Genomic DNA, 26,665 nt, shown 5'->3' on the forward strand with positions numbered 1-26,665 from the left:
TATTAAGTACATTGCAGTTTAAATAATTTTTTCCTACTGACTCCAAAATAACTATTCATTCTTTAGTATAGCATAGTTTAGAAGCCGTGCTCGTCATTAATTTTCAATATTTTAATAGGTTATACTAGTTTAACTTAGTTCAGTTTCTTGATAGTTAAATTTAAAATACATATTTATTTATGCAAAGGAGAGTTTTATTATTTCAATAACAGTAGGTGCCAATATACTCTCAAATAATTAATGCTATATATACATACACATGCACGCACGCAGTACCAGTATACAGAAACAAACTATTTTTTCTTTTATTATTTAATTTTTGTTAAGTTTAATACAAACTATATTTTAGTGAAAATTTAAACTGTAGGCTGCTGCCTATTTTAATCCCTATTTTGACTGGTTGCTAATGGCTTTTTCATAAGAAATTTTGTTTTTAAAGGTATAAAAGAACTATTTATATAATTTGCTCAATTGTGTACATACAGTGTACTGTAAAATGTTTTCGAAGGCCATCAAAAGTTCAAGTATTAGTTAAACTTACATTCATAAGCATGTGATTCTCGCTCAGCAAAAATAGATATAATCATCTTGAAAAAAGGATAAACAGAAACATCATAAGTGATTTTACTATTGGTTCTTCCACAATATTCAGATTAAAAAAAAAACTTAAGAAACTTGTTGCCATAGTTCTAACAGAAATAGTATACAAAATAGAAGCCACATTGACAAATCCTAAAATTCAAATTCTGGATAGTGCCTCGTACAGTTGGTTTAGTTCTAAACAATCAGTGTGCCTATGATCATGGAATTACCAAAATGTTTTCACAGTGATCTAAAACATAAAAAGTGCTTGTGTTTTTTAAAATGATTGGCTTCTGAAATTAAAAATTTGACACGGAATCCGGAGGTTGGATGTAGCAGACAAGCACAGGTTAGCCAATGAAAATGCAGCTGAGGAATGTAAGAACACTTTTGCAGCTTTGTTGTAGGGTATCAATTAACCTGTGGTAAAGTTTTTCAATGCAGATGAACCCGGTCATGTATGCATTGTTTGCCTAAGTCTACTCTGGTGGGAGGTAAAGAAAAATGTGCTAAGAGATTCAAGAAAAAAAAGAAAAATTGACTGTTTTGTTGGGTGTAAATTATTCTGCTGACAACTATCATTAGTTAATTTTAAAAAAATCTAGAGATTTATGAGGAGTTCTAAACATGCCTGTGCATTACCAGGGCCATTGAGAGAAACAAAGGCCCGGAGGCAAATAATTTTGTGGGATCACCTCCCAATTACTTAATACACCAATTTTCAAACCTAAAATGTAAAACAAATTTTATTACTACACATGACGATGGCTTTAAATGTAAAGGTGATCATGTTTCGCATAACTTGCAAGGTTTGCAATATACTTTATTAGCAGTAGGCTTGTAATTTTTGTTCTATAGGGGTATACACACCAATTTAAAAATTTATTTAAAATACAACTGGGGCCCCCATAGAGTTCCAGCCCCTTCCTCCAATAACCTTGTGCTTAAAATGTGCAGAGAAATACATGAATGACAGCATGCTTGTTTTAAGAACTTTTTTAAATCATTTTATACAAGTAAAGTAAAACTTGAAGAAACTTGGAATGTCATAAGAGCCCTGTTGGATAACTGTGCCGGTCATCGTCCTGCTTCTGATTTGGTTTTCAGCAATATTTTTGCAGATATCCTACCACCATGTTGAGACCTGTGATAAAGGTGGGCCCTGAACTAGCTGACTCGGTGCTCTGATTGTGTTGGATATCATTCAAATTACAAACTGTTGCCACTTGAGGGTGACTGACATGTTATGTCATGTCATTAACATGTCACATTAGTGATCACAGTCACCAGGACACTTTGTGGCTATTCGGATGTGAATTTTGGTGTTGATATTTAGTGGTTTAAATTGTGATAATGGATTTGGACAACTAAATTTAATAGTTAACCATCATATATTATGTTATTAATTGTATAGATATTTCCAAGGCTTGTCTGAATTAAATTATATATTAAATTAAATAAGAGTATATATAGTTTATTACATATATAAAACTTTTTTAAATTGTAATTTTTTTCCCTCGCGTTTTGGAATGTAAAAACATAATCCATAACAAAATGGTATGCATGTGTGAAGCTATCTGAAATACCTACTGAAGTGGAGAGAATAAGTGAATATTAGGTCTTGCTGAACAGCTAAGTTTTTTTAATCTGAGGTGTGTGAACTTGTTTTCAGCTTTCAAATGTTGAAAAGTAGCCGACAGTTATGTAAAAGTGTTATTTGCTAGATTTTTTTTTAAGTGGAGGTAAGTGAAGGACTAGTAAAATATTTTAAAATATTACATTTTTTAGCTGTTATGAATGCTTTTTTTTTATTATTATCACAAAGTCTCGGTAAAGTGCGCCAACTAATGCCAATTAATAAAAAGTAAGTTGATCTTCGGGCTTCTTTTTTCTTTTCCCTCACGTGAGTTGTGATTGGTTGAAAGATCAGTCTGCCAGAGTAATTTGGAGAGTTGGTATGTAGTTGCGAAGGCGAGAGGTGAGAAGATTGCTGTTGAAGTTTGGGCAGGGTCTTGTCAGACTGAAACTTTATTTAGTTACGGTACTTGAATCTTAATAATGTCCCGTTGTGTACTTGTGCCTAAATAAGGACTTCTCCTTAGTAGAACACATCAAAAAATAAAAATTATATGCAAGATGGCGGATTCAAGTTACTATCAGGTAAGTTTATGATGGGTATTATGCTTGATTAGTATTTATGTTAATCTGTTTTTGTATTATGTTATACATTCATGGTCTTTGTTTAGTTGACCACATCTATATTTTCATCTTGTTTATTGGAAACCACGCCAGTGACTGATGTTTCATTCCTGCCGTGTAAAGTGATTGACCTTTTTAACTTTAGTTCCTACTGATTTGACTTATTTCGAATACCGACAAGTTTCTTTTGTTAGAAATAAGGTGGTTTTAGTTTCAACTTAAAAATAATTAAATATCTTAAAAAATACTTAGTCTATAATACTGTAATCAGCGTTAGTCTTGGGTGTAATTACCCATAACCTTGTATGTTACCATTCTAATGTCATACCAACAAAAATTTAGTAGTCGGAGTAGCGTGGATGGTAGACCTGTGTACATGTTGCTTTTGTTGATAAATGTTAAAGGTTTAAAACAAAATATTAAAATATAAAATGCTGCAGGTGGACTGGTGTGCAATTCGTGCTCATAATCAAAAGCTAAGTGGCTTATATTTGCTGTTAAATGGAATTTGCGAGGGGGGGGGGGAGGAAATTTGAAAACTTATTTTGGGCTTGGGCTGATAGTCGACTTTATGACAACATAATTTCTTAAATTAATTTGGTAAAAGATTGCTACTTACTGAGGGAAAAAATGCTATTTATGAGTTTTTGGAAGTGGTTTACAACGTGATCCCATAAAAATATTGATGTCAACATGGCAGTGCTGACATCATTACCACCCCGACAGTTTTATGGAGCAAGCCCTACCTATTGTACTATAGAACACAATACCAAAAACATATTTCCCATGGGATGTTGTATACTATGCTTGCCTGGTTTATTTAGTATATATAATTTGTGATATCACTTTTTATGATTTAATTATTTGTTTTCAAATTTGATTTTAACTTCCACGTATAGTAAAGTATACTTCAGCCCTATTTGTTCTTGTGTAGAACACAATATTGTAAATATATTCCATGTGCTAAATGTTATTTTCTTAAACTTATTTTATGCTAAACAAACAGTCCAAATACCCTATTTCCTGTGCTTGTATGGTAAGAACGTACAGGTCGTAGTCAGCACAGCATAGTTGGCGACGTCATATCGTTACCATATCACAATGCAAATTTATTAAACATTTTTGATTTAATTGAACTCACCTCTACAAACCTTTCAGATTCTTTATTTTTCTTAGAGAAGTTCAAAACTAACCTCACTTAGGAAAATGAGACTTTTTACATTTCCTGATAATTTTTATTATTCACCTAATGTAAGAAAACAAATATGTAACATAACCACTAATGAAACACACAATAACCCTCTCACTTAACACACTAACACAGCAAACAAAATGCATACAAATAACTGCTAATGATTCACTTAAACCTTTAAAAACCATAGGAAAAAAACACACCTTTCTTGTCTTAGTGGCAGTAATCATTTATTTACTATGAATAATATTCTAGTAAGTATACATTATACTTGGAAACTAAAATTTATAAGTGCTTATCCACCATTAAATTCATGCAATATCGCAAAACATGAACTGTCAATTTCCTTGTTATTACTGCAATCACAAGTGCATGTTGTTATATCTATATGTACATTGTATCATTAAAATATTTTAACATAAGGAAACACACTATTTTATTTTTCTCATGACTACCTACAGTCCCTAACAAAAGTTTAAGACCACATAATACTTATTTCATATAAAATTACCCTAGTTTTCAATTTTTTAAAGTTATAATCTCATGAATATTTTGTAAACAGTGCAGACCTTGAGACATCTATCCAACCAAAAAGCATTGGGATATGACATTTAGTTTGCGAGATACAATTTTTTTTGCTTACGATTATAGTTGTAAAAAACCTACATTTTTAATTATAAAATATATTGTAAATATTAAACCTTTTGGTTAATTTCTGATTCAATTTTTTACTACCATTTAGATAAGTGTGAGATTATTTTAAAGAAATAAAAAACATAATAAAAAATATTTTATACAAGAATTATTTTTTTTTACTTTTTTAAAAATATAGGGATAAAATAATGAAGTTTATTAGCATGTTAATATATTTTAAAACAATATTATCGAGTGTGCTAGCGAGACCATATGAACGCCATTCAGTAGTTTATATTTTCCTCGAAAGATAGCAGCCCAGAAATCTTTTTGTTAAGAACACCTGTTTAACCAGAATAGTTTTAGTTCGTATGGCTTATGGATGAAGGTTGTAAGTCTGTTAATTATTGTTAAAATGGGCAAAAAATCTGTATCAGAGTCTTTGAAATGGCAAATAATTGGTATGAGTAAATGTGCCAAGTTTCACAGAACGATCACCTTAGAGTTAGGTGTGAGTAAGATCTGTGTAACGAACACAATAAAAAAATTTATAGAGGAGGGTGTGGTGACGGATAAACCACGCAGTGGCCGGCCTACAGCAACAACTGTGCGTGAAGACAGAGTCATCTGTAAAGCGGCTAAAATGAACCGTAAGTCGTCGCTACCTACAATTAAAAGGGAATTTGAAGATAGTACAAACATTAAAGTATCAACAATGACAATTTCTCGTTGACTGAGGGAAAAAGGACTGTATTCCTATGTTCCGTTAAAAAAACCACTGTTAAATAATACACACAAGATGAACCGTAGAAACTGGTGCAAAGGTAAGAGGAACTGGTACATGGAACATTGGGGAAAAGTTCTATTCAGCGATGAATCGAGTTTTGAGCTATACAGTTCCCGAAAGATAAAAGTTCGGAGAACCGCCACAGAAAAGTTAAATCCTAACTGTCTTGTGCCAGCTGTCCAGGGAGGAGATGGTTCAGTCATGATCTGGGGTTGCATGTCATCAGAAGGTACTGGAATATTAAGATTCATAGATGGGACAATGGATTCGCAAAAATGCATAGAAACTATGCAGGAGAATATGATTCCATCTGCCCAAAAGCTTCACGTGGGTATTTAGTTTTCCAACAAGATAAATGCTCAATGTCACAAATCTGCAGCAACAATGGAATGGTTTGAAGAAAAAGGGAAATCACTGTTGGACTGGCCTGCTTGAAGAAAATTTATGGAATGTCATAGGTCTTCGGGTTGCTGCTCGCAAGCCAAGGAGTATCCATGAACTTCGAGAGAAGATATCAGAGGTTTGGAACGAAATTACGCCTCAGGAGTGCAAGAAATTGGTCCAGAGCATGCGTAAACGTGTCCGAATGTGCTTAAAAAACAAGGGAGGTCCTGTTTATTATTAAATAGACGATACAGTAATACCTCAGTGACAATTAAAATTTAATTTTGTTTAAGTTGTTGCAAATGACATGAGAATTTTAATTCCCTTAGCCAATTTTATGTTTAATCCATATATTTTACTAATGTTCCCTCAAAACCTGTATAAATACTATAAAAAAATTTTAAATGTATTAAATTATATTATTTTTATGGATTATAGGTAATATTTCAAGTGTGTGATTTAATTTTTAATTTTTTTTTACTAAATGATTTTTCAATTTCAACTCTTATTGCATGTAACGGGTAAAAGACAAAATATTAGCTGTTTATTGTTTAGAAAGTAATAAATGTATATTCAAATAGTTACATTACATTTATATATACAATTTAAGCAATTATTGTATAAATACTAAAATTATTTTGTTCTCAGTAACAAAAAAAAAACCAAAGTTGAAGGTGGTCTTAAACTTTTGTTAGGCACTGTACATATTCTTTAGTACACACATTCTGTATCCCCTACCTTTGTAACATTATTGGTTTCCTATATTCTTCTTGAACCACTCACTTGAACAAGCATGACTATCATTACATGTAACAATAGATACCTTTTTATTTGACCATATCAAGACAAACTGACATATTTTATCCCATTATTTCGCTGTCCAGTACTATTTTTTATTTCACTACAACTTGTCAACACGTCCGTTGCTTACTTTCCACAGCCAATACTTATTGGAAAACAATAAGCAAACATCATTATATTTCACTTTTTGTTGGCCAAATTCCATGACCTAATACTGTTCCTCTACTTTTTTTTTCACCACACAAACATCAGTGATACCTGGTTTCAAGATGTAATATGGTAGGTAATAGTCATAGGCCTATTATGAAAAATCATTATAAATTATTTATAGCAATTATTATTTGCCATTAATATTCTTGCATTTTAATTTCACTAAACTGAATGATTTTTATTTTATTTCTTCATAATTACTGTATTTTCAGAATATAGTTGGATAAAAAACTCCATTTTGCCAGAAGTTATACATTTTAAACATTTGACAGTATTTGAAATGTCGATGCCCACAACCTAACCAATCCTATACTTGGGTTACGACCACCTACACAGTAAACATCTTAACTTAAGAATCCTTTGGAATAAAAGAGTAATTTTTAAGAAAAATATGTACATTTTAATTATTTCACAGTTTTATAAATGTAGCTGACCTAACCTAACTAAGCCTTTGCTTCTTTTTACATAACACCTAGACCTATAAACATCTAACATTTTTGGAAGAATAACTGCAATCTTTTATAATTCTACACTGCAAAGACATTTTCCTTCATTAAAAGTCACATAATCCACAGTATTGTAATAAAAATTACACAATAAAAAAACAAACTCTTCTTGATGATCACTATGAATGGTTAGCATCCAGCAGCTTAGACATCAACAATGGTCAAGAATAATTTGTAATGCACCTTAAATATGTTAAAAACCAGTAGAAAATATGCATTGCCTTTCTTTTCTTTAAAATAAGATGATAAAGAGGGTGATTTTGGTTTTATAAAAAAAAAATACAGTGTTACCACAGATGGAAAAACCGGGAATACGGGCAATTGGGCAATTGAGAAGGTTTCTTGAAAACCTGGAAACACGGAAAATCAACACTATTTTCATGGTTCGTGCATCTCCTTAATAACCTTAAGTCCTTAACTGTCTTTAATTGTATAAAGGCCCTTAAAATACCTTAAATTTCACTAAAAACCCTTAAAAATTCTTTTGTAAAGACTGATAGCGTGTAAGTAGTGGATGAATGCGGGTATTTGAATTATTTGTTCCCGACTTGCCAGTAAACAACACAGAACAATTGGCAAATATTTGGGCCATGTGATTGGAATGTTTAATTTTAAATTAGTTGTTTGTATCCCACCTTTAAACTTAAAGGTGTGTTTTGTTGTCTTTGAACTTAATCTAGTAAATGTAATTAGCGATCAAATTAAATGTTAGGGCTTCAACAACAATAATAATAATGATGATCAGCTAATTCTGGACAATAGGGGCTTATCTGTATAAGAATTTAACAAACCAACTGAAGGTTTTTTGTCTATTATCTAATTAACATAATTTTCTTGAGGGATATTGTGATCTTACAAAGAGTTTTCTACCTCTTGATAATGTTGAAGGCCATGAATTAAAGTAGGTCCATAAAAACTTTAATTTTTGATTGCACAAGAGGGTATTAAGTCATTATTAATAATATAAATTATGCCCACAAACCAGTCACACAATAAAATATACCTATGTAGTTTTTCACCTGATCACAGTGAATGTATCATTCAAAGTTTGAATAACAAATGTGTATCAGTTTATTTTTCAGCAGGGTTCGAAAATATCCTATATTTATTATAAATATCAAAATATTGGATATTTATGATATATATCATATATATCAATTTTGTATGAAAGCCATATTATTTTATTGTATTATTTATGAATACAATTTGCATATGCGTTACATAAACATACTAAATAAAAAATAAAAAATAAAATGTTTTTAATGTTTTATTTATTTAGGTACTTAAAATCGGACAAATGAAACCAAAACATAAAACCTTTTTTTATAAATTCTAATCAGTCAATGGTCATACCTACACTTAGGTAACAAAACAATAAACATTACAAATAATAACTCTAGAATACATTTAATCAAATGTCTTCTAGTTATCAAATCAGTCATTTGTAATAAACTGTTAATTATGAAATAATTAATAAAATCAAAAATGCCGTATTTATAATTGTGCTTAGTTTGACTGCAAGGAAGATAAAGGTAGGTAGGTCATCTTCCGATTCTGAATCTGGATTGGATAGGACATCGACATTTTGAATCATATCATCCGCTACATCAGCAGGTTGAGTAATATCATCATCATCAGTAGGATGCAATATCCAATCTAAGTTCCCTTTCTTTGCTGAAGACTTGTTGAGGTATTTAGCAAGTACACCAATTTATTAGTTTTGTCAATTCCCAAACAGTTTTTCAGCTTCGACTGCACCAGACCAAAACTTGAAAGGATTTTTTCAAGACCTGCTGTTGAAGCAGAAGCAGTCAAGAGCTGTTCACACATATTTAGGAACCTTTTTTTATTTTCCCATTGCTCCCATTGAACATCTGTGGTGTTCAAGTTTAGAAGTTTCCACCAATCCAGCGGTGGGGTTGTTTGAAACTGAGTCCGAAAAAGATATTGTGGAAAAATTAATGATTGGGTCATTATCGATGTAACCATTGACATAAATCTTATTTCCAATTTAGCAAATTCTGTGTTCCGTTGTTCAGGGGTCAAGTTTTTGCCTGCAAATCGTTGATCAAGAATATTTGCCAAATAATGTGGGGCACCTAACGCCATATCGCGCCTTTTGTTGAAAGCAGATTTCACTTGAGCTGGTTGACTTGATAAATCTTTCTCGAAATTGTTCCAAATTTCGACAGCTACTGAATACGTCGTGCCATCTCGTTGGGAGCAATCTAAAGCGATTGGATCCAGTCTTGCCAGCAAATCCAATGTTAGCAATTTGAATATCGTTTACAATTCGGTAAATGTCATTATCAATTGCATCTCGATAATTTTGGCAAATCTGCTCTAGAATCCCGCGATTTTCGACGAATGATCGTTCTGTATCCTGAATTGAGTTACAGCGTACAACAATAGGTATGACCAAATTTTTGCCTTTTGCTTCTTTGTACCATACTGCTGGCAAATGCTTATTTCTAAAATATTTCACGACTTTTATGATGTGTTTAGTGACTCCTTTTACTTCTACATCTTCAGCACGTAGTGTTATGGCATCGCTCATAAATCAAACCAGAGCAGATAGAAAGTTCATCACGCTAAATGCTACCAGTTGTAGCAAATCGCAAACCATGCTAACTGCTACCATTTTTGGTACGTTGGGGCAGTGTAGGTAAATAAGATTAAATACATAAATACCATTGACATTACACACTGCTGTAACAGTGTATCTTTTAGTTTCACAAGGACATGAGGAATGAACAGAAACAAGGTGTGATTCCGTCTGAATATAATTACTCTATGTATAACAGATATTAAAATGTGTTAAAATACAATTTCAATTACATAATTAAAAGAGCTCTCGGATATGTTAAAAATATATGGGCCGGCCCTAATTAGATTATTAAAGGTTTCATTTAATATAAATAAATAACATCAATTAAAAAAGATACAAAGAGGCTCAAGCAATCCCAATGTAAGCTCTTAAAGTCCAGAATGAAAGTTTTATATAGTTCTTATCTCTTCAAACGTAGTAATTTGAATGTTATTCCAAAAGGTTCATAAATATTGTAGGGCCGGAGGTCGGATGCTCGCTGGCCGGAGTCCAGCAGTCAACATGGCGTCAGGGCGCCTGTTTGTTGGAGGAGTGTGCAAAAATTCGGCTAGTTCCACATCCGGCTCTTGGACCTGTCTGTGAACAGTCCGAATCAAACATGATCATGCCAGCAAAAGATAAGGGGAGGTCGGGGAATAAAACTGATAGTAACTCACCAGACAGGGAAGGTAGCTTCTAGAGCCCGAAGCGTAGCACGTACGGATTTGAAGATTGCGGGAGTCGCGGGCGTTTCCATAATTTAAAAAAAAAAATAACTATTATGCTGTGTATAGATGGACTAAACTACTTGAAGAATTTATAGGGATAGCATCCCTTGTCTAACTGATAACATCTTCGGTTACGGCCAGACAGAAGTCTTGATGTGCGTCTTGCTGATCTGCCGATAACCTAATGCAGTCAGTCTGAAATCGCGACGTGAAGTGTCCCCGGAGGGGCCGCGTCTCTTAATTAAAAGGAATTACTCAATCAAAAGGTGGGGGGGCGGGGGGAGACTTTGGCGTCCGAACCGAAAGGTTCTGAAGTTCTCAGAGTGGGAATCGCAAAAAAACTGTGACTTCGATATCTTGAAGTTGGTAGCACTGGCCGATTTTAGCGCTACCTGTTGAGCGGTGTCCGAAACAAAAAGGGATCGACTTGCCTGAGGCGTCTGCTACAGCCTGGGGCTAATGGACGGACAGGAGAGAACTCTGGCAGCTGGCAAATGACTACAGAGGAAAGTAGTTGGGAGGTTAGCAATGTCGCCACCAGGTGTCGCGGGCTCCACTCGCTTCGACAAGTGCAAAAGCTACTATTTTTGCCACTAGATGTCGTGTGTGGTCCATATTTGCACATATTTTTTCTGTGGCAAATCGTCCTTGAAGTAGGCCACTGCCTGGCAAGTTCACGTCAGGGCAATGATCCTGGGCTAAATTCTGAGAACCAAAAAAGGGGGGGGGGACTGGGGGATGAAGGTGGACAAAAAACGCAACGAGGCTGGGAAAGAGGGTCCACGAGATACTCGGTTGTGCTGAGCCTCGCTGGGCTCAGCGGGCCTCTAAGAAATAGAGCTTGCAAGCCAGAAGCTGCTCTATGTAAATTTAGTCATGTAGGGAAATAATATTACAGACCACGGACGTGACTGCAAGCGGGAGAAATGTCATCCGAGCTGCTAACGATGTCTTTAGACTTGCAAAAGATCAGATTGGCCCCTGAGAAAAGTTGCCTCGGGCCACTGCAGCAAAGTTTAACTAAGTAGAGTAAACCAGCCTAACAAAGTGTAAATCACCCAATTGTAGCCAAATTATATGGAAAATAAAATTTCCAAAAATAATTTATATTAAAAATTAAAAAAAAACGTGCTTAAATACCTAATTACCGGCACAGTAAATTTAACAAATGTTCACTACATCCATATTGGATAATATCAATGTCAATGTCCTCCGAATTATGAAGAAGCAGTGCACAGGAGTGATGAGTGGAGAAAGGCAATAGAGAAAGAATTGGATGCACATAAAAAGTTCCAGACTTGGGTCGAAGCAGAGCTACCAGTAAACGTTAATCCAATCGAGACAAGATGGGTTTTCACTACAAAATCAGATGGAACAAAGAATGCTCGATTAGTGGCAAATGGTTTCCAAATGGACTTGCAGGGAGACAGCAAAGGACTTTTGTATGCACCAGTTGCAAAAAAATAGCAGGCAGTAGCGTTGAGCTCGGCTGAAGCAGAATATGCAGCAGGAAGTACAGCAGCTGCTGAACTCCTCTACTTAAAGGGACTCTTGTCCGAATTTGTCGGTCATGAAAACGACATAAAAGGTCATTTGCTTGTAGATAACCAAGGGGCAATACATATGATGCGAAACTATGAAAACACTAAAAGGTCAAAACATATTGACATCAAATTTCATTTCAATAAGGACATTGTTGCTAAGAAGGTTTTGAATGCTGTATATGTAGATTCAAATTAAAATATTGCAGATATGTTTACCAAGCCACTGAGACCAACCAAGTTCTGTGAGTTTAGGAACAAACTGTGCTTGAAGATAAATAACACATAATCCAATTACAAGTCCGTTTTATAGTCATTCACTACTGAATAGATAAGACTTGTAATTGAGAAGGAGTGTTACGATGTTTGGTAATTATCTTTGGTAAAGTTGGATATACTGTTGACATTTTTTTATGGTATACAGTTGGTTATGCTGGTGTGTTGTGTTAGTTTATCTATGTGGAAATTCTTTGTATCTGACAAGGAATGTAATAAATGATACATGTGTGACTAAGTTTGTGCACAGATTTACACTGATCAACTATACAGATAACAGTGGCTGGTATTTTATAATTTCCGCTTTGCATACATATTTGGTTGAATTCATATTAAAGTAGATTCTTTGATGCACTACTTGAATTAATTTGGTGAATAAAATATTTATTTTATATTCAAATGGACCAATTTTTATTATAATAGAATAATTATTATACCATCTAGAATAAAACACCAATGAATTACCTACTGATTTTAGTGGCTGTTTTTAAATAATTGTGTAATATTTCAAGGAATTATTTTTTTTTGCTTTTGGTTCTTTAAACAAAATACATTTGTGTTAAAAATATTTGCGCATCTTTTCGACGAGCATAACCTCCCGCCTTGTCAATGCGCTTGCCCTCCACACAGCAAAAGAAACAAAATACAAATGAATGAGAGAGAGAGACAGAATACGCGCGCGACCTTGAGACAAGCGATGCTATAGCACTCTAGCGTGGGAGACTGTAACCACGAGTGCCGTCTTTTCGAAAGCAGAGCTGTCTGGCGGGGGAGCTTCCAACTACCTCAGTTTGGATTCCAAAACTAGCTGAATAAATTGTATCCCCTCGCGACTTCTATACGGGTCATTCCATGCCATTTCACACACCTGTTGACATCACCATCACCAAATTCAATGAAACTTAAAGCTTTAACAGTACAGGCGCAGGAAAGTGAATTCTCAAAGTTACAACCCCCTGTGAATAAACACTAGAACATTGTGAATTAGGCCATGTTCACTAAAACTACTCTAGTAAGGCATTAACACAATTTAAAAAATGGCGTATCTTTAAGTCATTCGTGGATTTAACACTGAATTAATTCCTATATATGATTCATTTACTCATTACCAATACTGCAGGTTACTGTTGCTTCCTTTCCTTTAGTTGGCTTTTCGAGGTCTTTGTGTCAAAGGCTGTTAAAACGTATGTCCTTCCAGTTGCTGTTCTTGGATCTACAATTGTGAGCACATCTTCAATTGAAATCTTCATAACATCTGGATGCTGGGGATGTACATAAGATGGGGAGGGACCTTGTTGATGCAGGAAACTAATAAGAACTTCATGAGAACTTTCTTCTACTTTCAGAACACATCCCAACCACCACCCTCTTCCGTACATGCATGTCACAAAACCTTTAACTTCATTCACAGACAATGTACATTTAATTTTATTCATGTAGTGAGTTTCACTAGAAAATCTTATCACAATTATTTCCTCAGATGAAACAGGCAGGAAGGCATGACACTTCTGAGTTCCAGGTATTGGTTTAGTATTTGCACATCTTTCAGACAACACCTTTCTTTCATTACCTCTTCCTGAGTGACATAAGCAAAATTCGTGTTATGCAAACTACTTACAGCCCATTCAAACAGTTGCCGTGGGGTCATAATTTGGTCTGTGTAAGGACGTTGCAGACTTGTCCTGGCTGCCAGTCGCTTCAGTGTTCCCCCTAGACCATCACATGTATTCTTGCCATGAGAGGTGGAAAAAAAGTGCCACTCAGCTCCAACTCCAAAATCATTTACATGATACATCAAATTTGAGAAGTTACTTTTATTCTTGTATTGAGTAGCACAACAATCAGATAAGTAATATATTTTACATAAAGTGACTTTTTCTTTCAAAAATGGAATAAGATGTGTAAGAAAAGTATGTACTGCAATGACATCATGTTGGAGACAATCAGAAATTATTGTTAGGTTGGTAGAAAATATTTCCTCTGTTGACTCATCACAGTAGTATATTCCAAATGGATGAACTGTAGCCTGTGCATTGTTCCAATGGAATCCCTGAACTTCATCTTGCATAATGAAAGAATAATTTTCTGCAAAGTCACATACAACTACCTCACCAACATCTAATTTTTTTTTTCAGATCCTTTAGGTAGTGATCCTTTAGATAGTTCCCTTGCTGGTATGCGATGAAAGAGTGAGTTTGTAATATTTATAATTTAGAAATGAACAATTCTATGAAATCATCAGATGACTTCACAAGAACTTCAAGTGTGTAAACTTTTGATGCAACCCACTGCTTGAATGTTACAGTTTCAATTGCATTCTGCTCCAATGTAGTCTCCAGTGATTTTCGTATGTTATCAGGGCCTGGACATTCTGCACATTCATGGAAAAAACATTGAATTTGGGGAGGATTACACATCATTTGAGCCACATAGTGGTGATATGTTAACAGATTTTCTCTTTCCATGAGTTTGGCCGAATTACAGCCATCTATTAAAAACTTAATATTTTGGTGTGTTTCACACACACATACAGTGTGTGTCCCACTAGATCCTGCCAAAACCACATAGAGATGCAAATTTGGAGAAACCAATTTTGATACTTGGATGCTCCTGTTTGAACAAGGCATATACTTCTCTCAGATTGTTTAGTAGGAGCCTCTTTTGTTTGTGTTCTTTGGTATCGCCAATTCGAATAGTTACAAAGTCCTTTTTACCAGGCATCATTCTGCTTGAATTGTCATTTGAATAAAACACCTGAACAATATTGACGACACTGCAGTCTAGATTTCTCCCTGGTTTTGGATTAGGTGATGTCATTATTCCACTTTTCCTTCACTAACTTCTTTGCTGTTCGTATCATGTAGTTCGTTGCAGTTGGGAATTCCTTCTGAATTCTGCTAATACTCCAATCTTTAGGTAAAATAGTAAAAAATTTGCACCATCATACTTTATTCTGTACACCCTTCAAAATTTTCGTTCAATTGTTCTAATATATTTTCATCACAACTTTTTTCCTGTGATACTCCTACTTCTGGTACAGGGATTTGAATTGCAGACAATATTTTCATTACTTTTTTCCTTGCATATTTTGCTGTTCTCACTTTTCTTCTCTTTATGGGTGATTCCCCTATACTTGGTAGACTGTTATTGAATGTGTGCAACACTACATCTATGCTTGATTCCTCTTCATCACTGTCAGTTGAGCTTTCCTCTTCACTGTACTCTTCCTCCCGTGTAGTACTTGCACTTGCTATTGATGAGATTTGTTTCCGACATGAATCGCATCAGGGGCGAAGCCGGGGGGGGGGGTTAGGGGTTCTAAACCCTCCCCCCCTTAGCCCCTATTTTTTTTCTTATCTGAAAGCAGGTTAGCTAAAAGCCTGGGTGTCTTACTGCTATCACCAGCCACTGCACTAGAGGGGAAGAGTAAAAGCGAGCCCTACCGATTCTCCTTCCCTTCCCCTACCCCTGTCACCAGCAGAAGCTATAAGGATGTGACGCCGTGACGGGTCCCAAGTTTTCTAATATCTTACACCTATTGTATTTAACCAGCGCGGTAATTATAAGCAGGTGGTGACGGGGTAACTCTTCAAGCTAAAGCTAATTGTTTCCAGGAATAGGCCAGTTCTGCTGAAACCCAACCATTTTTATTCTTTTTTTTTTTGTATTGTCGAGCTTCGAGCATGATTTACTATTTTGAGTGGACGTGGACAAAGCACTTGGATTGATTAAAATATCTTTAATTAATTTCTTACTTCATCACTCAAACAATTTTTTATTAAAAAAATTAATAATATTTTTACCATTACAATATTTAAAGTTAAGTACCGAAAACTGCTCAAATAGCACTATTTTACACCTTAAAATCCAAATTTTTCTGGGGGAGGACTCTCGGACCCCGCTTTAATAGGGAGGGGGGGGGGACCATGCTTCTTAACCCCCCCTATACACAAATCCTGGCTACGCTACTGAATCACATACCTTGTGTCCAGTCTGCAGGTGTGGTTGTTTCTGTATCATCCACTGAAGAACATTTATCAACTGTTTTATGCTGCTTTTGTGACCCTGAATATTAAACTGATTACAGCACTTCATTTATGTAATTCTTTTCCATTGTTGCAAAGTATTTATCAATACGGCTAAACTTAAGAAATTCACATCAAATGTATAGCACTGTTGTCAATGACAAAGCTGCACTAAGACTGACCTTGCTTTGTGAGACTGACGTGATTATATACACTTGTCTGAACCGTCTGAACTTGCTCTAAGAACATTGGGTGCGAAAGTGGCTCAATTCCACTGCATCCCTAGTCAGTATTTCAGATGTATTTTATGTTCCCAGATCCATCCCAAAATGAAACTTATGTCACTTATAGCCAATAATGCACTTCATAACATATAATTTTTTCACATTTTTCAAAAATACGCTTTTCAAAATTTTCAAGGTCACAGGTAACATGAACATTACCTTGAAACAAGTTTCTTTTAAAATTCGTAAAACTTATTTGTATATCAAATTACACTTTTCTAGCTTTCTATTGAGACCTACATCAAGGTTCTCACTCAACTACAAAGGAAGTTACAAATATTTTTATTGGACCTTGCGCAGCAAAAATTCCACTTTTTCCACAATTTGGCAACCCTGCTGTATAAAAAGTATTATTCACAGGGGGCTGTAACTTTGCTAATGCACTTTCCTGCACACCTACTGCTAATTCGCCAAGTTTTTTTAAAATTAGTGGATGGTAATGCCAAAAATTATTATTTTCTGATTGATGCTATTATTAAGATCAAGGCATTCCCTAAAACGAAGTGTTTTGCTTGAACGAGCAAACATTTTTATTATTAAAAAAATTGACAAAAAAATTTGAAATTAAGATGGCAGATTTTAATTATGACTCTTAACCCTTAAGTGGATACATGTTTGTTGCATACACTTAAGTATAAATGGGGTAACTCATTACCCCAGTTTTATAATTATAAGAAATATGTACCAATTCTGACTTTTTACTCTGAATATTATTTACAACATGTGTAGACATGTACTACCAACATACAAAATAATTACAGCTCACAATAGTGTCTTAAATCAACTTGATAATTATTTGTTGTGTGACAAACAGACATCTACTCTTTTTCGTGCACATGGGCTTAGCACACCTTATACACAAGTTTAGCAAACTTTTTAGAATAAATTTCTGTTCTACAGTCTTTACTTATAATCACACAATAAACACCTTGAAGACTTTGTTTTTTTGTGGGTACCACTGGCGTAACCTGTTTGTCGACTTACAAAATATCTTCGACATTCTTTCTTCAGCTCTTGAGGTAAGTTTTTTGAAATGTGATTCACTGTATGGGGGCATAGCCAGCTGTAAAAAACGCTGCATTCCTAGACAACACATGTATAGTTCAAAAAACATTCCCTTTGTAACCAAACTGACATTATTTGTTACAGGATGAGCAGACATCTACTCTGTGATCTGTGTATACAGGCTTAGCACACTATGTACAGGAAATTTTTGGTTTTGTGGTCTTTACTTCTATCACACAAATTATACCTTGAAGACTGTTTTTTTGTGGGTACCACTGGTGTTACCTTTTTGTCAACTTCTAAAATATCTTCAATATCTTTCTTCTGCTCTTGAGGCAAGTTTTTTGAAAGGCGATTCACCATATGGGGCCTAGCCAGCTGTAAACCAAGCTGATTCAGAAACACTTTTCTAATGGGCTTCTTTGGCTTTGTGGTTAGATTGAATAGAATGTTCGAGTTTATGCCTGCCTGATCCAACATGCCAAAAAAATATCTTAGTGGCCATCTTCTTGTTCGATGTGCTACTGAATAATTGTGAACCAGTTGGTGAAACGTGTCAACACCACTCTTCGTAGAGTTATAAAACTCGATGATCTCTGTTTTTTTGTATCTACATTGACAGTCTTAGTTGAATGCATTGCAGACAGCAAAATAACATATTTGGAGCGCTTAGGAGTGAACAAGGCGAGCGTTTTTTTCTCACAAAGTGCAAATTGCGACAGCAAAACAGCAGTCTTCTTTCTATCTGGTAAGAAGTTAGCTGGACTTTCTTTTTCGTTGTGACGCAAGGTATCCACGATTGTAAGACCATGTTTTTTCAACATGTCGTCCGCCAAAGGAATGGATGTGAAATAATTATCCTTCGTTATATTTCTGTTTGTTCCATTGATTGATGTAGTCAATTGTTTTACAATTTGACTGGCTGCAGGCTCTCGTGAAGGTCGCTCTTCTTTGCCTATTTAAGGCATTGCACTAACCATGTAATACATCCTACTATCGCACATGGTGTTTATCTAGATGCCACATTTATGTGGCTTAGAAGGTATGTACACTCAAAACGGACAGTTGCTTCTGAATCCCAACAACTGTTCATCAACTGTGCAATATGCATGTGGAACATAGCACTCTGTACAGTGCTTTATAAATTTTACCCAAAGCTCACGATTGGTGAAAATTTGTCTTCTCGATTTTGGCTCTCTTTATAGTCAAATCTTGGACATGAAAGCGGAACTTGAATCGTGTTTCACTCATAGCGTTATAGATTTTTGGATCATGTTTAGAAAACATTTCACTGGTAGAAAAATGTGAGTCTTTCGAGCTCCTGATATATACAAAGTCCTATTACAGCGAGTATTTCACTGAAATCGGTGACATCTACATACCTTATGTCTTCTTTGTACCTCAGTTTCTGTCTTTCTATTTCTTGGTTAGTATACATTACAATGCTATGAAACATAGCATCATCAAACAACACTTTCCATGCTTTCAGTTCACTATCTACGTTTCTAGCTTGTCCAACGGCACCTAGCAATTTCAGGACTTCAAGTTGTGGCATCTAGTTTTGGATGAAGGAGACGCCAGTTTACTCCACTTGAATCCATTCCAGCCGATGACGACATTGTTGGCATTTTCGCTGTCTTTTGTGTAAGCATTTTCTATGTCCGAAATGTCGTCATCGTGTTCGGATGCGATTTTCACATTGTCCTCACAATCACTTTCATTTTCGTCTTCATCCGAGTCCACTTTATTCAGCCATTGTTGCACAGTTATTTAAGTTATTTAAAAGTCGGGGTCCAAGACATTCACACGCCTTTTACTCGCCATAAATTAAAAAAAATTACACTGCTGGAATTTTACACACACACACACACACACACACGCGTATACAGGGGTAACTTGATACCCCAACATGCTTTCCCCCCCCCCCCCCCCCTTTTTATGAGAGAGTAACATGAACTCTTGAAACTACTTGCTGTAAGTTCATAACCTTAACTGAGAATACTGGGACACTCAGTGTTACCAACTTAAGATATGAAAGTTACCTTAAGTCATAATTGTGTGGGGTAACAAGTTACCCCTGTATCCATTGAAGGGTTAATAAATAAAGAATTAATTTTATCATATTATGCGCTTAAGGAAATGCAATAGAAAAATATATTACAAAAATTTATCATTTAAAATATTACTTTACAAAATATACAATGTTTCAGATACATTTTAAAAATGTTTTTATTAATTTCAAAGTTGTGTCTGACACTTTTGTGCTCTTTAGTGTATATCTGGCAACGGATCACAATGAAGCAAAGACAGCGCTGGTAGCATTAGAAAGAGTAAATACCCATTTAAGTGCACACTGTAAACTAAGAATGAGACATGCTATAGCATGTCATTTTATTACAAGCTGTGTAATTGCAGTGAACAAGCACTTGAACTGTCCAATGCACTCAGCCCAGGAATCTGTTAGAAATGTAATATTAGTGGTGTGCAACAAGAAACATAGTGAAGCAGCTCATTATTTTGACAGTGTTATGTTGAATTTTATAATAGAATGGAGTTTTGATAGTGTTTTTATTAGTTAATGTAAAATTGATTTTTTTCCTATTCTATTATAGTACCACAAGCATTTATGACAAAATGTTTTTGGATCCATAATTTATCAACTGTCACACAAACAAAGGTTACTGCAAGTGAATTAGAATTGAATGTGCTATAATCTTGTTTCAGTTGAATTTTGTAAAATGTTTATTTTGGACTTACACAATTGATTATTGTGTCACATCAAATGTGAAGACATGTAGAACATATTTTGTAGCTTCCTCTTTTACTGCCACTTATTAGTGTAAAAACTTTGCTAGTTTTAGATGTTAAATGTAACATTAATTTAGTTATTACTTAAAGTTGATTTGGAATTGGATTCTTTTCAAAACTGTTCATTTTCAAATAAAATATAAATTGTTGCTTATAGTAAGAAATATGAAAAGAGCATTTTAACCAAAACAAATTTATTCTTAAGGCAGATTTTTTTGCGGATGCCTTAAGTAGGCCAAATTTAGAGAGAAATGACAAAAAATTGTGGCTAAACATTTTCTATTTATTTATTTGGCACTTGGGCAGAAGTGTAAGTATGAATAAAATAATTAAATAAAACATTTATTTAATGAAGTTTAATGAAGTGATGCAAATTTAATTCACTGCAGAGAGGGCCGTTGAATTTGGGGCCAGGGAATATAAATATTGGGTCCTCTTAAACATGGCAGACAAGACCAAGCATTTTGTAGATAATATTAACAGTTACTTTCACTAAAGGAATTACATTCAGTTTGTAGTGTGATGGCATAAAACAAATTTCTACCTTGGGCTTCGTTTGATAATTCATATTTATCGTGAAAACAAAAGAAATGTGAGATTTGATAGTTTGACCCGAACTCCTCTGTCATTTAAGAGTACTTAATCTATGACCGAGGGGTTTGTAATCTTACTGTTTCACACAACAAACCGCTCAATGAGGCATCGAGGAATGTTGATATACATGAATAAATGTTTTAATAATTTACTTAAAATATATATTTTTGGCAATTATATATATTCTTCAAAGGAAGTAGATAAAGCTATCAAAAATTCCCAAAACTGTGGTTTTAAATACTTTTGTCCCTGTATAACAATAATAATTACAAAAAACTCTAAACTAATTTTTTTGTTAAATATTTTAGGCATTGTCTGAAATTGACTTTTTTGTATATAATCTAGACAATAATTATAACGACTTTAGCGGGAATGGGAGTTGTATTTATTCAAATATACTCCCCTCTCCCGAAAGAAGTTACAAGTTACCTATCCCCATAAATGATATCATGAAGGCTATCCAATTAACCTTTTTTTAATATGTCTATTGATTATTAACTTATACTCCTACTTTGAGAAATTGTCTCAAACAAATATTTTAACCAAACGCAATAAGGAAACAAGCATTTTTTAAGAATGCATAAGTTCCTATAATAAACTTAAATCGTAAGTGAAAGAACAACACCATTTTGTGTTTTCATTTAGGCTAACAGGCACGTAGTTAAGTTGCTATAAAGTGTTCGTTTATTCATCAGTGATATTAGACATTAATTTCCTAATATAATAGGTTATTTTTTCTTGTTCAAGTTTCTTGTGATCATGTAATTTAATTTTATTATAAGTAAAACATATGTCACAAAGCCTATCAAGTATGAAATAACCAAACCAATGGACTTAGCTATATATTTAAATATACTATAATAATTGGATAAACGAAAAAAATATACAATTTTTCTTAAAGTTATATTGGTATTCAATAAACTATAATTTAAAAAAAATGTGTTGTCAGTGACGAGATTTGAATAACAGCTACCTACAGTTTCATTTTTACTTCTTTTCAGAAATCAAACCCATTAAACATTACACTAACGAAGCTTTTGTTAAGGGGTTTCATGTTTTATCAGTAGTGTAATGCCACAGATTTTTAAAATTATTTTTAATGGTTTCTGGGCGTCACGAATGTAGATTTAATTTTTCTGATTGTTATATGTGCGTTATCGTCTTTCACATCCAATGTACTTGTTCTGTAAGCGGTATGTAAATAAACGTGTCTGTTTAGCACTTGAAAATGTAACCACCGGTCACAAAAACCACCAAACTAATTTAAAACGCATATAAAATTGCTTCAGCACTTCATACAGGATTTATGTAAGTTTAAAAATACGAGGTTCACGAAATCGTCCATTTTCTACACTTATATTTGAACAAGCAATTGCTTGAGACATTCTGCAGTGGTCTTGGCAAAGACTGTCTTATTCGTGTTCTTAAGCAAGGTCTCAGCGACTATGAAACATGCTTATGCGATGGTGTTCTCAAGCAACGACTATGATACAGGATAATGCCCTCTCAGAAATAAGAAATATGGGACTATCATAAGATGGTCTTCATCAAAACTGTCTTGTTTGCGATCACTTGAGGCAATGTCAAGGAACGTCTATGACACCCAAATATTTAAATAAGAATTTCTTGACGAAGGAACTGCTCGAGACATAAGTGTTCTCTACGTCGGAGAAACGCATGCCGTGAGATTCAAGTAATGATTCCGACGATGATGATATACTGCTGTATCTCACAGTATGTAAACGTAAAAAAGAAATGGGTTCATTAAGTTAATCTAAATAGAAATGTATTTCGAGAATTTATGATTTGGTGAAGCAGTTGCTTGAGGACGAAGCCAAATTAGGGTATTATTTCAGAATAAACACAATCCGGTTTGATAGCATTCCCTTGAAATCAAATCCCAGGCATTGTCCTGCTTATCCTACCTCCCTTCTATATTCTTCCATCATTTATTCCATAAACATGGATATTTTCGTACTTCAATAAAATTTTCCGTCGACATGCACAGAAATACAGTACGATTCCGCGCGATAACAGATTTTTTTTTGTTTATATGCACATGTGCGAAGTCAGCGACGTTTTAGAAAAATAGCTGAGAACCAAACATCTGGTGACGTAGCCAGCATAGCGAAAACAGCGAGCATAGCGTCCTGTGTGGCTGTAGGTTGCATAAATTTTTGTTTCAGTAAATATGGGCACAAATGAAAACATTTATCGTAGAATTAAAATTATTAATGTATAGAAATTAACGCCATTATTCTGTTTGAATGGCTAATGCCGTTTGTAGAGACTAAAAATTGTACCCGCTGTTCAAATTACTCTTTTACACTCATGGCCTTGGGGTAAACAATTTTTTGGGCCCTCTTCCCATTACTCAATGTATAATTTTTCAAATCCCACGGTTAAAAAAATATCTAAAGACTTAAAGTTACTGTGGCCACAACTGTAAACGTGATCTGGAAAAATTGCATTACTTGTAAGATTTCCAATTAATTTTATCGACAATATGATTGCAATTACTTTCAAGACAAACACAAACAAAGCCTAAAACTAAATTATTACTAATAAAAAATAGGTTTATCCAAAATGCTACCCGTTCTCGTTTCTATGGTTCCTGAAAAAACTAATATTTAGCGAATGATATTTAAAAAAAAAGTGCTTGAAAACAAATGCTGCATACGAACGGTGAACCCATAACTGTTTCCCACATGAATTCATTTTTTTCAGTAGATATGCAAGGGTTGACATAAAGAGATGCCTTTAAATTCATAAACATTTAGTAAGTTTTTTTATTATAAAAAAGTTATAATCAATTAATATGGTTATAGTATAAATTCATCTTAAATCGTAAGCGTAAATAATTTATGGAAGAAACACAATATATACTACCCTCCCTCTTTTTTTTTTTTTTAAGTTATTAAGGCAAGATAGAGTATATCAGTGTTGGAGCAAGTAAGAGGTGAAATTTTTGTAGGGAAAAAACCCGCACTTTTATACTACTTATGCATTATGTTGTATTTACCTCACCACCAATACACGTCGTCTGAACAGTTTGAGACGGAGCAGTGCTGGGGCACGGACCGTGAACTGAACTGCACTGGCAACGGTGCTGATGCGCCGGCTGCTTCGCCTCTCTAGCAGCCACTATAATGCGGAAACGAGCGATACAGTCTAGCGGTAACCATGCCTGGAAACTGAAACCATTTAATTTTTCCAAGGCCTGGTGCGCACTAACTTCGCTTGGATATCCTGATCCGGGAGTTACAAACGTAGAGTTATGTTCGCACACAGGAAAAAAATGTCAGGCTGAATTCGCATTGTGTTTAGGACTAATATATTTCTAAAAGGCATAAATGCTAGCGATGTCAATAGAATCCGCTGTGTAAGAATTTACGCAGAGTCGAGGGCAAAGTATCTTCCCGTTGAGACCGATATTATTATTCAATTATAATGCTCGTTGTGACCAAGTGTGGGTCAATTTATGGCCACTGGATTAGGAAAAATAACTGATCTTTCCGTTAAACACACATTAGAAATACTAGTGACAATGTAAAAGCTAAGAATTTACTGTTTTAAAAAAGCTCTTAAGGATTTCAGATAACCTAAATATGCATTTTCCAGCAACATCTTTATTTTCCAAGCTTTTCTCGGGGCACACTTTTCATGGAAGGCCTATTCCGAATTACGTTCTTATAGCTCAATTTGGCCCCCTCTTCCACATTTCCTGATGACGCCCATGCACACAGTAATTGATATACATTAGCAATTGGCGTACGGAGTATTATTTAACGTTTGGAAACGGTCGTGTTTTTATACGAGAAGTATTTTTCCGTGCCAAACCAAACAAAAAAATTGTTTGGAAGAAGTTGGAAGAGAGATTTTACATCTGTGCGGGCACGTCCGCTGGGTGCCAGAACTGTGCTCGTGGGCGTGTGTGATTAGTGGGGCTGGCTGGACCTCTGCTGTGTGGAAGGTTCTTGTCGCCAAATATATCGTCGACGCGAGCACCTCCGTTGCAGCCTTGCAGAACAGTTTTCCAATGCCTGAAATTAGACGGTGCACTGCCGATATTGTAAACTGACTGCCTGATTATGGGTGCCTTTTTAAAATTATTTTCTGTATCCTGTTTCTCTGCTAATAAGTGTTTTTTTGTTTTGTTTTTATATATGTAATACGAGGGTCATTCAAATATAAACCGGAATATTTCTATACAGATTCTTTGTCATTTACGAAGATACAAATTAAATGCCTTATTTTTCTACATAATTTCAACTGAAATACATTTTCTCCATTGGATATGAAGCATTTTCAGAACTTCATGAAAAAATAATAATATGGTTTCCCCAGTAGCCAATTGCGCACGTACTGTTATATCGCAGCGTCATCTTCAAATCTTTCCCCTCCTGATGTCTCCTTCAGTGGACGTTCCACAAGCTCACGCCGTTTATGGCTTTGATTTCTCACTTTATCACGAACATTTCGAAACTTCTTGGCCCTATCGAAATCTTGGGTTTTACTCAAAGTAGCATCACCGAACTGAGATTGGAGTCTCTTCGCAATTTCGTTCGATTTCACACCTTCGTCGGCGAGGAAACGAACAATAACACGTTACGCAACTGCCGCTGGTGCTGTCACAGCGACACTGACAAGACTGATGTGAGAGTGAGGGCCGGGGCATGCCGGTCCCCTCTCCATTCCCCGCCACTGCGCTTCTCTACTTCAATCGAATCAACAAAATTCATGTTTATTGTTTGAATGACCCTTGTAATTAAATCGGGCACATGCTTTAGCATTGTTAAAATGTTTTAGTATAAATTACATATGAAAACAAAATTAGCCCAAGAAGTTATACACCATACTCCTAGCGTATTAGAATGCTTGGATAATCATAATTGATTGGTTGCGAAAGGTAACGTAGGGATTTTGGTCGCACTGAAGGTTACTGCGGTTTTAAAGATCATAATGGCCTTTGAACCATTCGACACAGACTTCGTGCTCGGGAGTTTGGGATGGAACAAATGGTAGAGATACAACTCGCGATTTTTTTTAATTTATTAACATAAAGCAATCAGTATCTATAGTGCTAGGATAATTTATTATCATTATCTGTGTTCTAAGGTATTTTTCGGACAATTTATATTTATTCGTGGGTGTGAATAGTTTGAGAGTATACCTAACTCCAGGTTTAATTTTTGTGTGTTAATGCTGATAATGTTTTTTTTTTAAATATGAGTAAATGGAAAACGAGACAACACATGACTGATTTGTGGAAAAAATACAAAAATGAATTTGTAATGAGTGACCAGTGGCGGATACAGGAATCTTATTTCGGGAGAGGATTTGGAAGGAAAAAAAATTGGAAATTTTGGCAACAAGGGATTTGGACACATCATTCTCAACATGCACCACTGCCTTTGTAATACCAGGTGTTGTAACAGCTCACATTGCATCACCCAAAATAACATACTGCTGTCACCGAGATCTCGCAAATTTTTTTTATAACTTCATTCGCTCACAGTGCGC

General features: G+C 34.8%; 1 protein-coding gene across 9 annotated transcripts in view; it reads left to right on the forward strand.

Moving 5' to 3' along the window:
* Positions 1–319: 319 nt before the first annotated feature.
* The window catches only part of LOC134541238 (serine/threonine-protein kinase N), a 372,780-nt gene continuing 346,434 nt past the window's right edge, over positions 320–26,665 (forward strand). For all 9 annotated transcript variants that reach the window (XM_063384564.1, XM_063384580.1, XM_063384574.1 and 6 more), the window contains exon 1: positions 320–2,742. In XM_063384564.1, coding sequence (XP_063240634.1) covers positions 2,719–2,742 — 24 coding nt within the window. In that variant the 5' untranslated portion in view covers positions 320–2,718. The remainder of the gene's footprint in view (positions 2,743–26,665) is intronic.

The sequence above is a fragment of the Bacillus rossius genome, chromosome 1 (genome assembly GCF_032445375.1).
Source record: "Bacillus rossius redtenbacheri isolate Brsri chromosome 1, Brsri_v3, whole genome shotgun sequence".
Lineage (NCBI taxonomy): Eukaryota > Metazoa > Arthropoda > Insecta > Phasmatodea > Bacillidae > Bacillus > Bacillus rossius.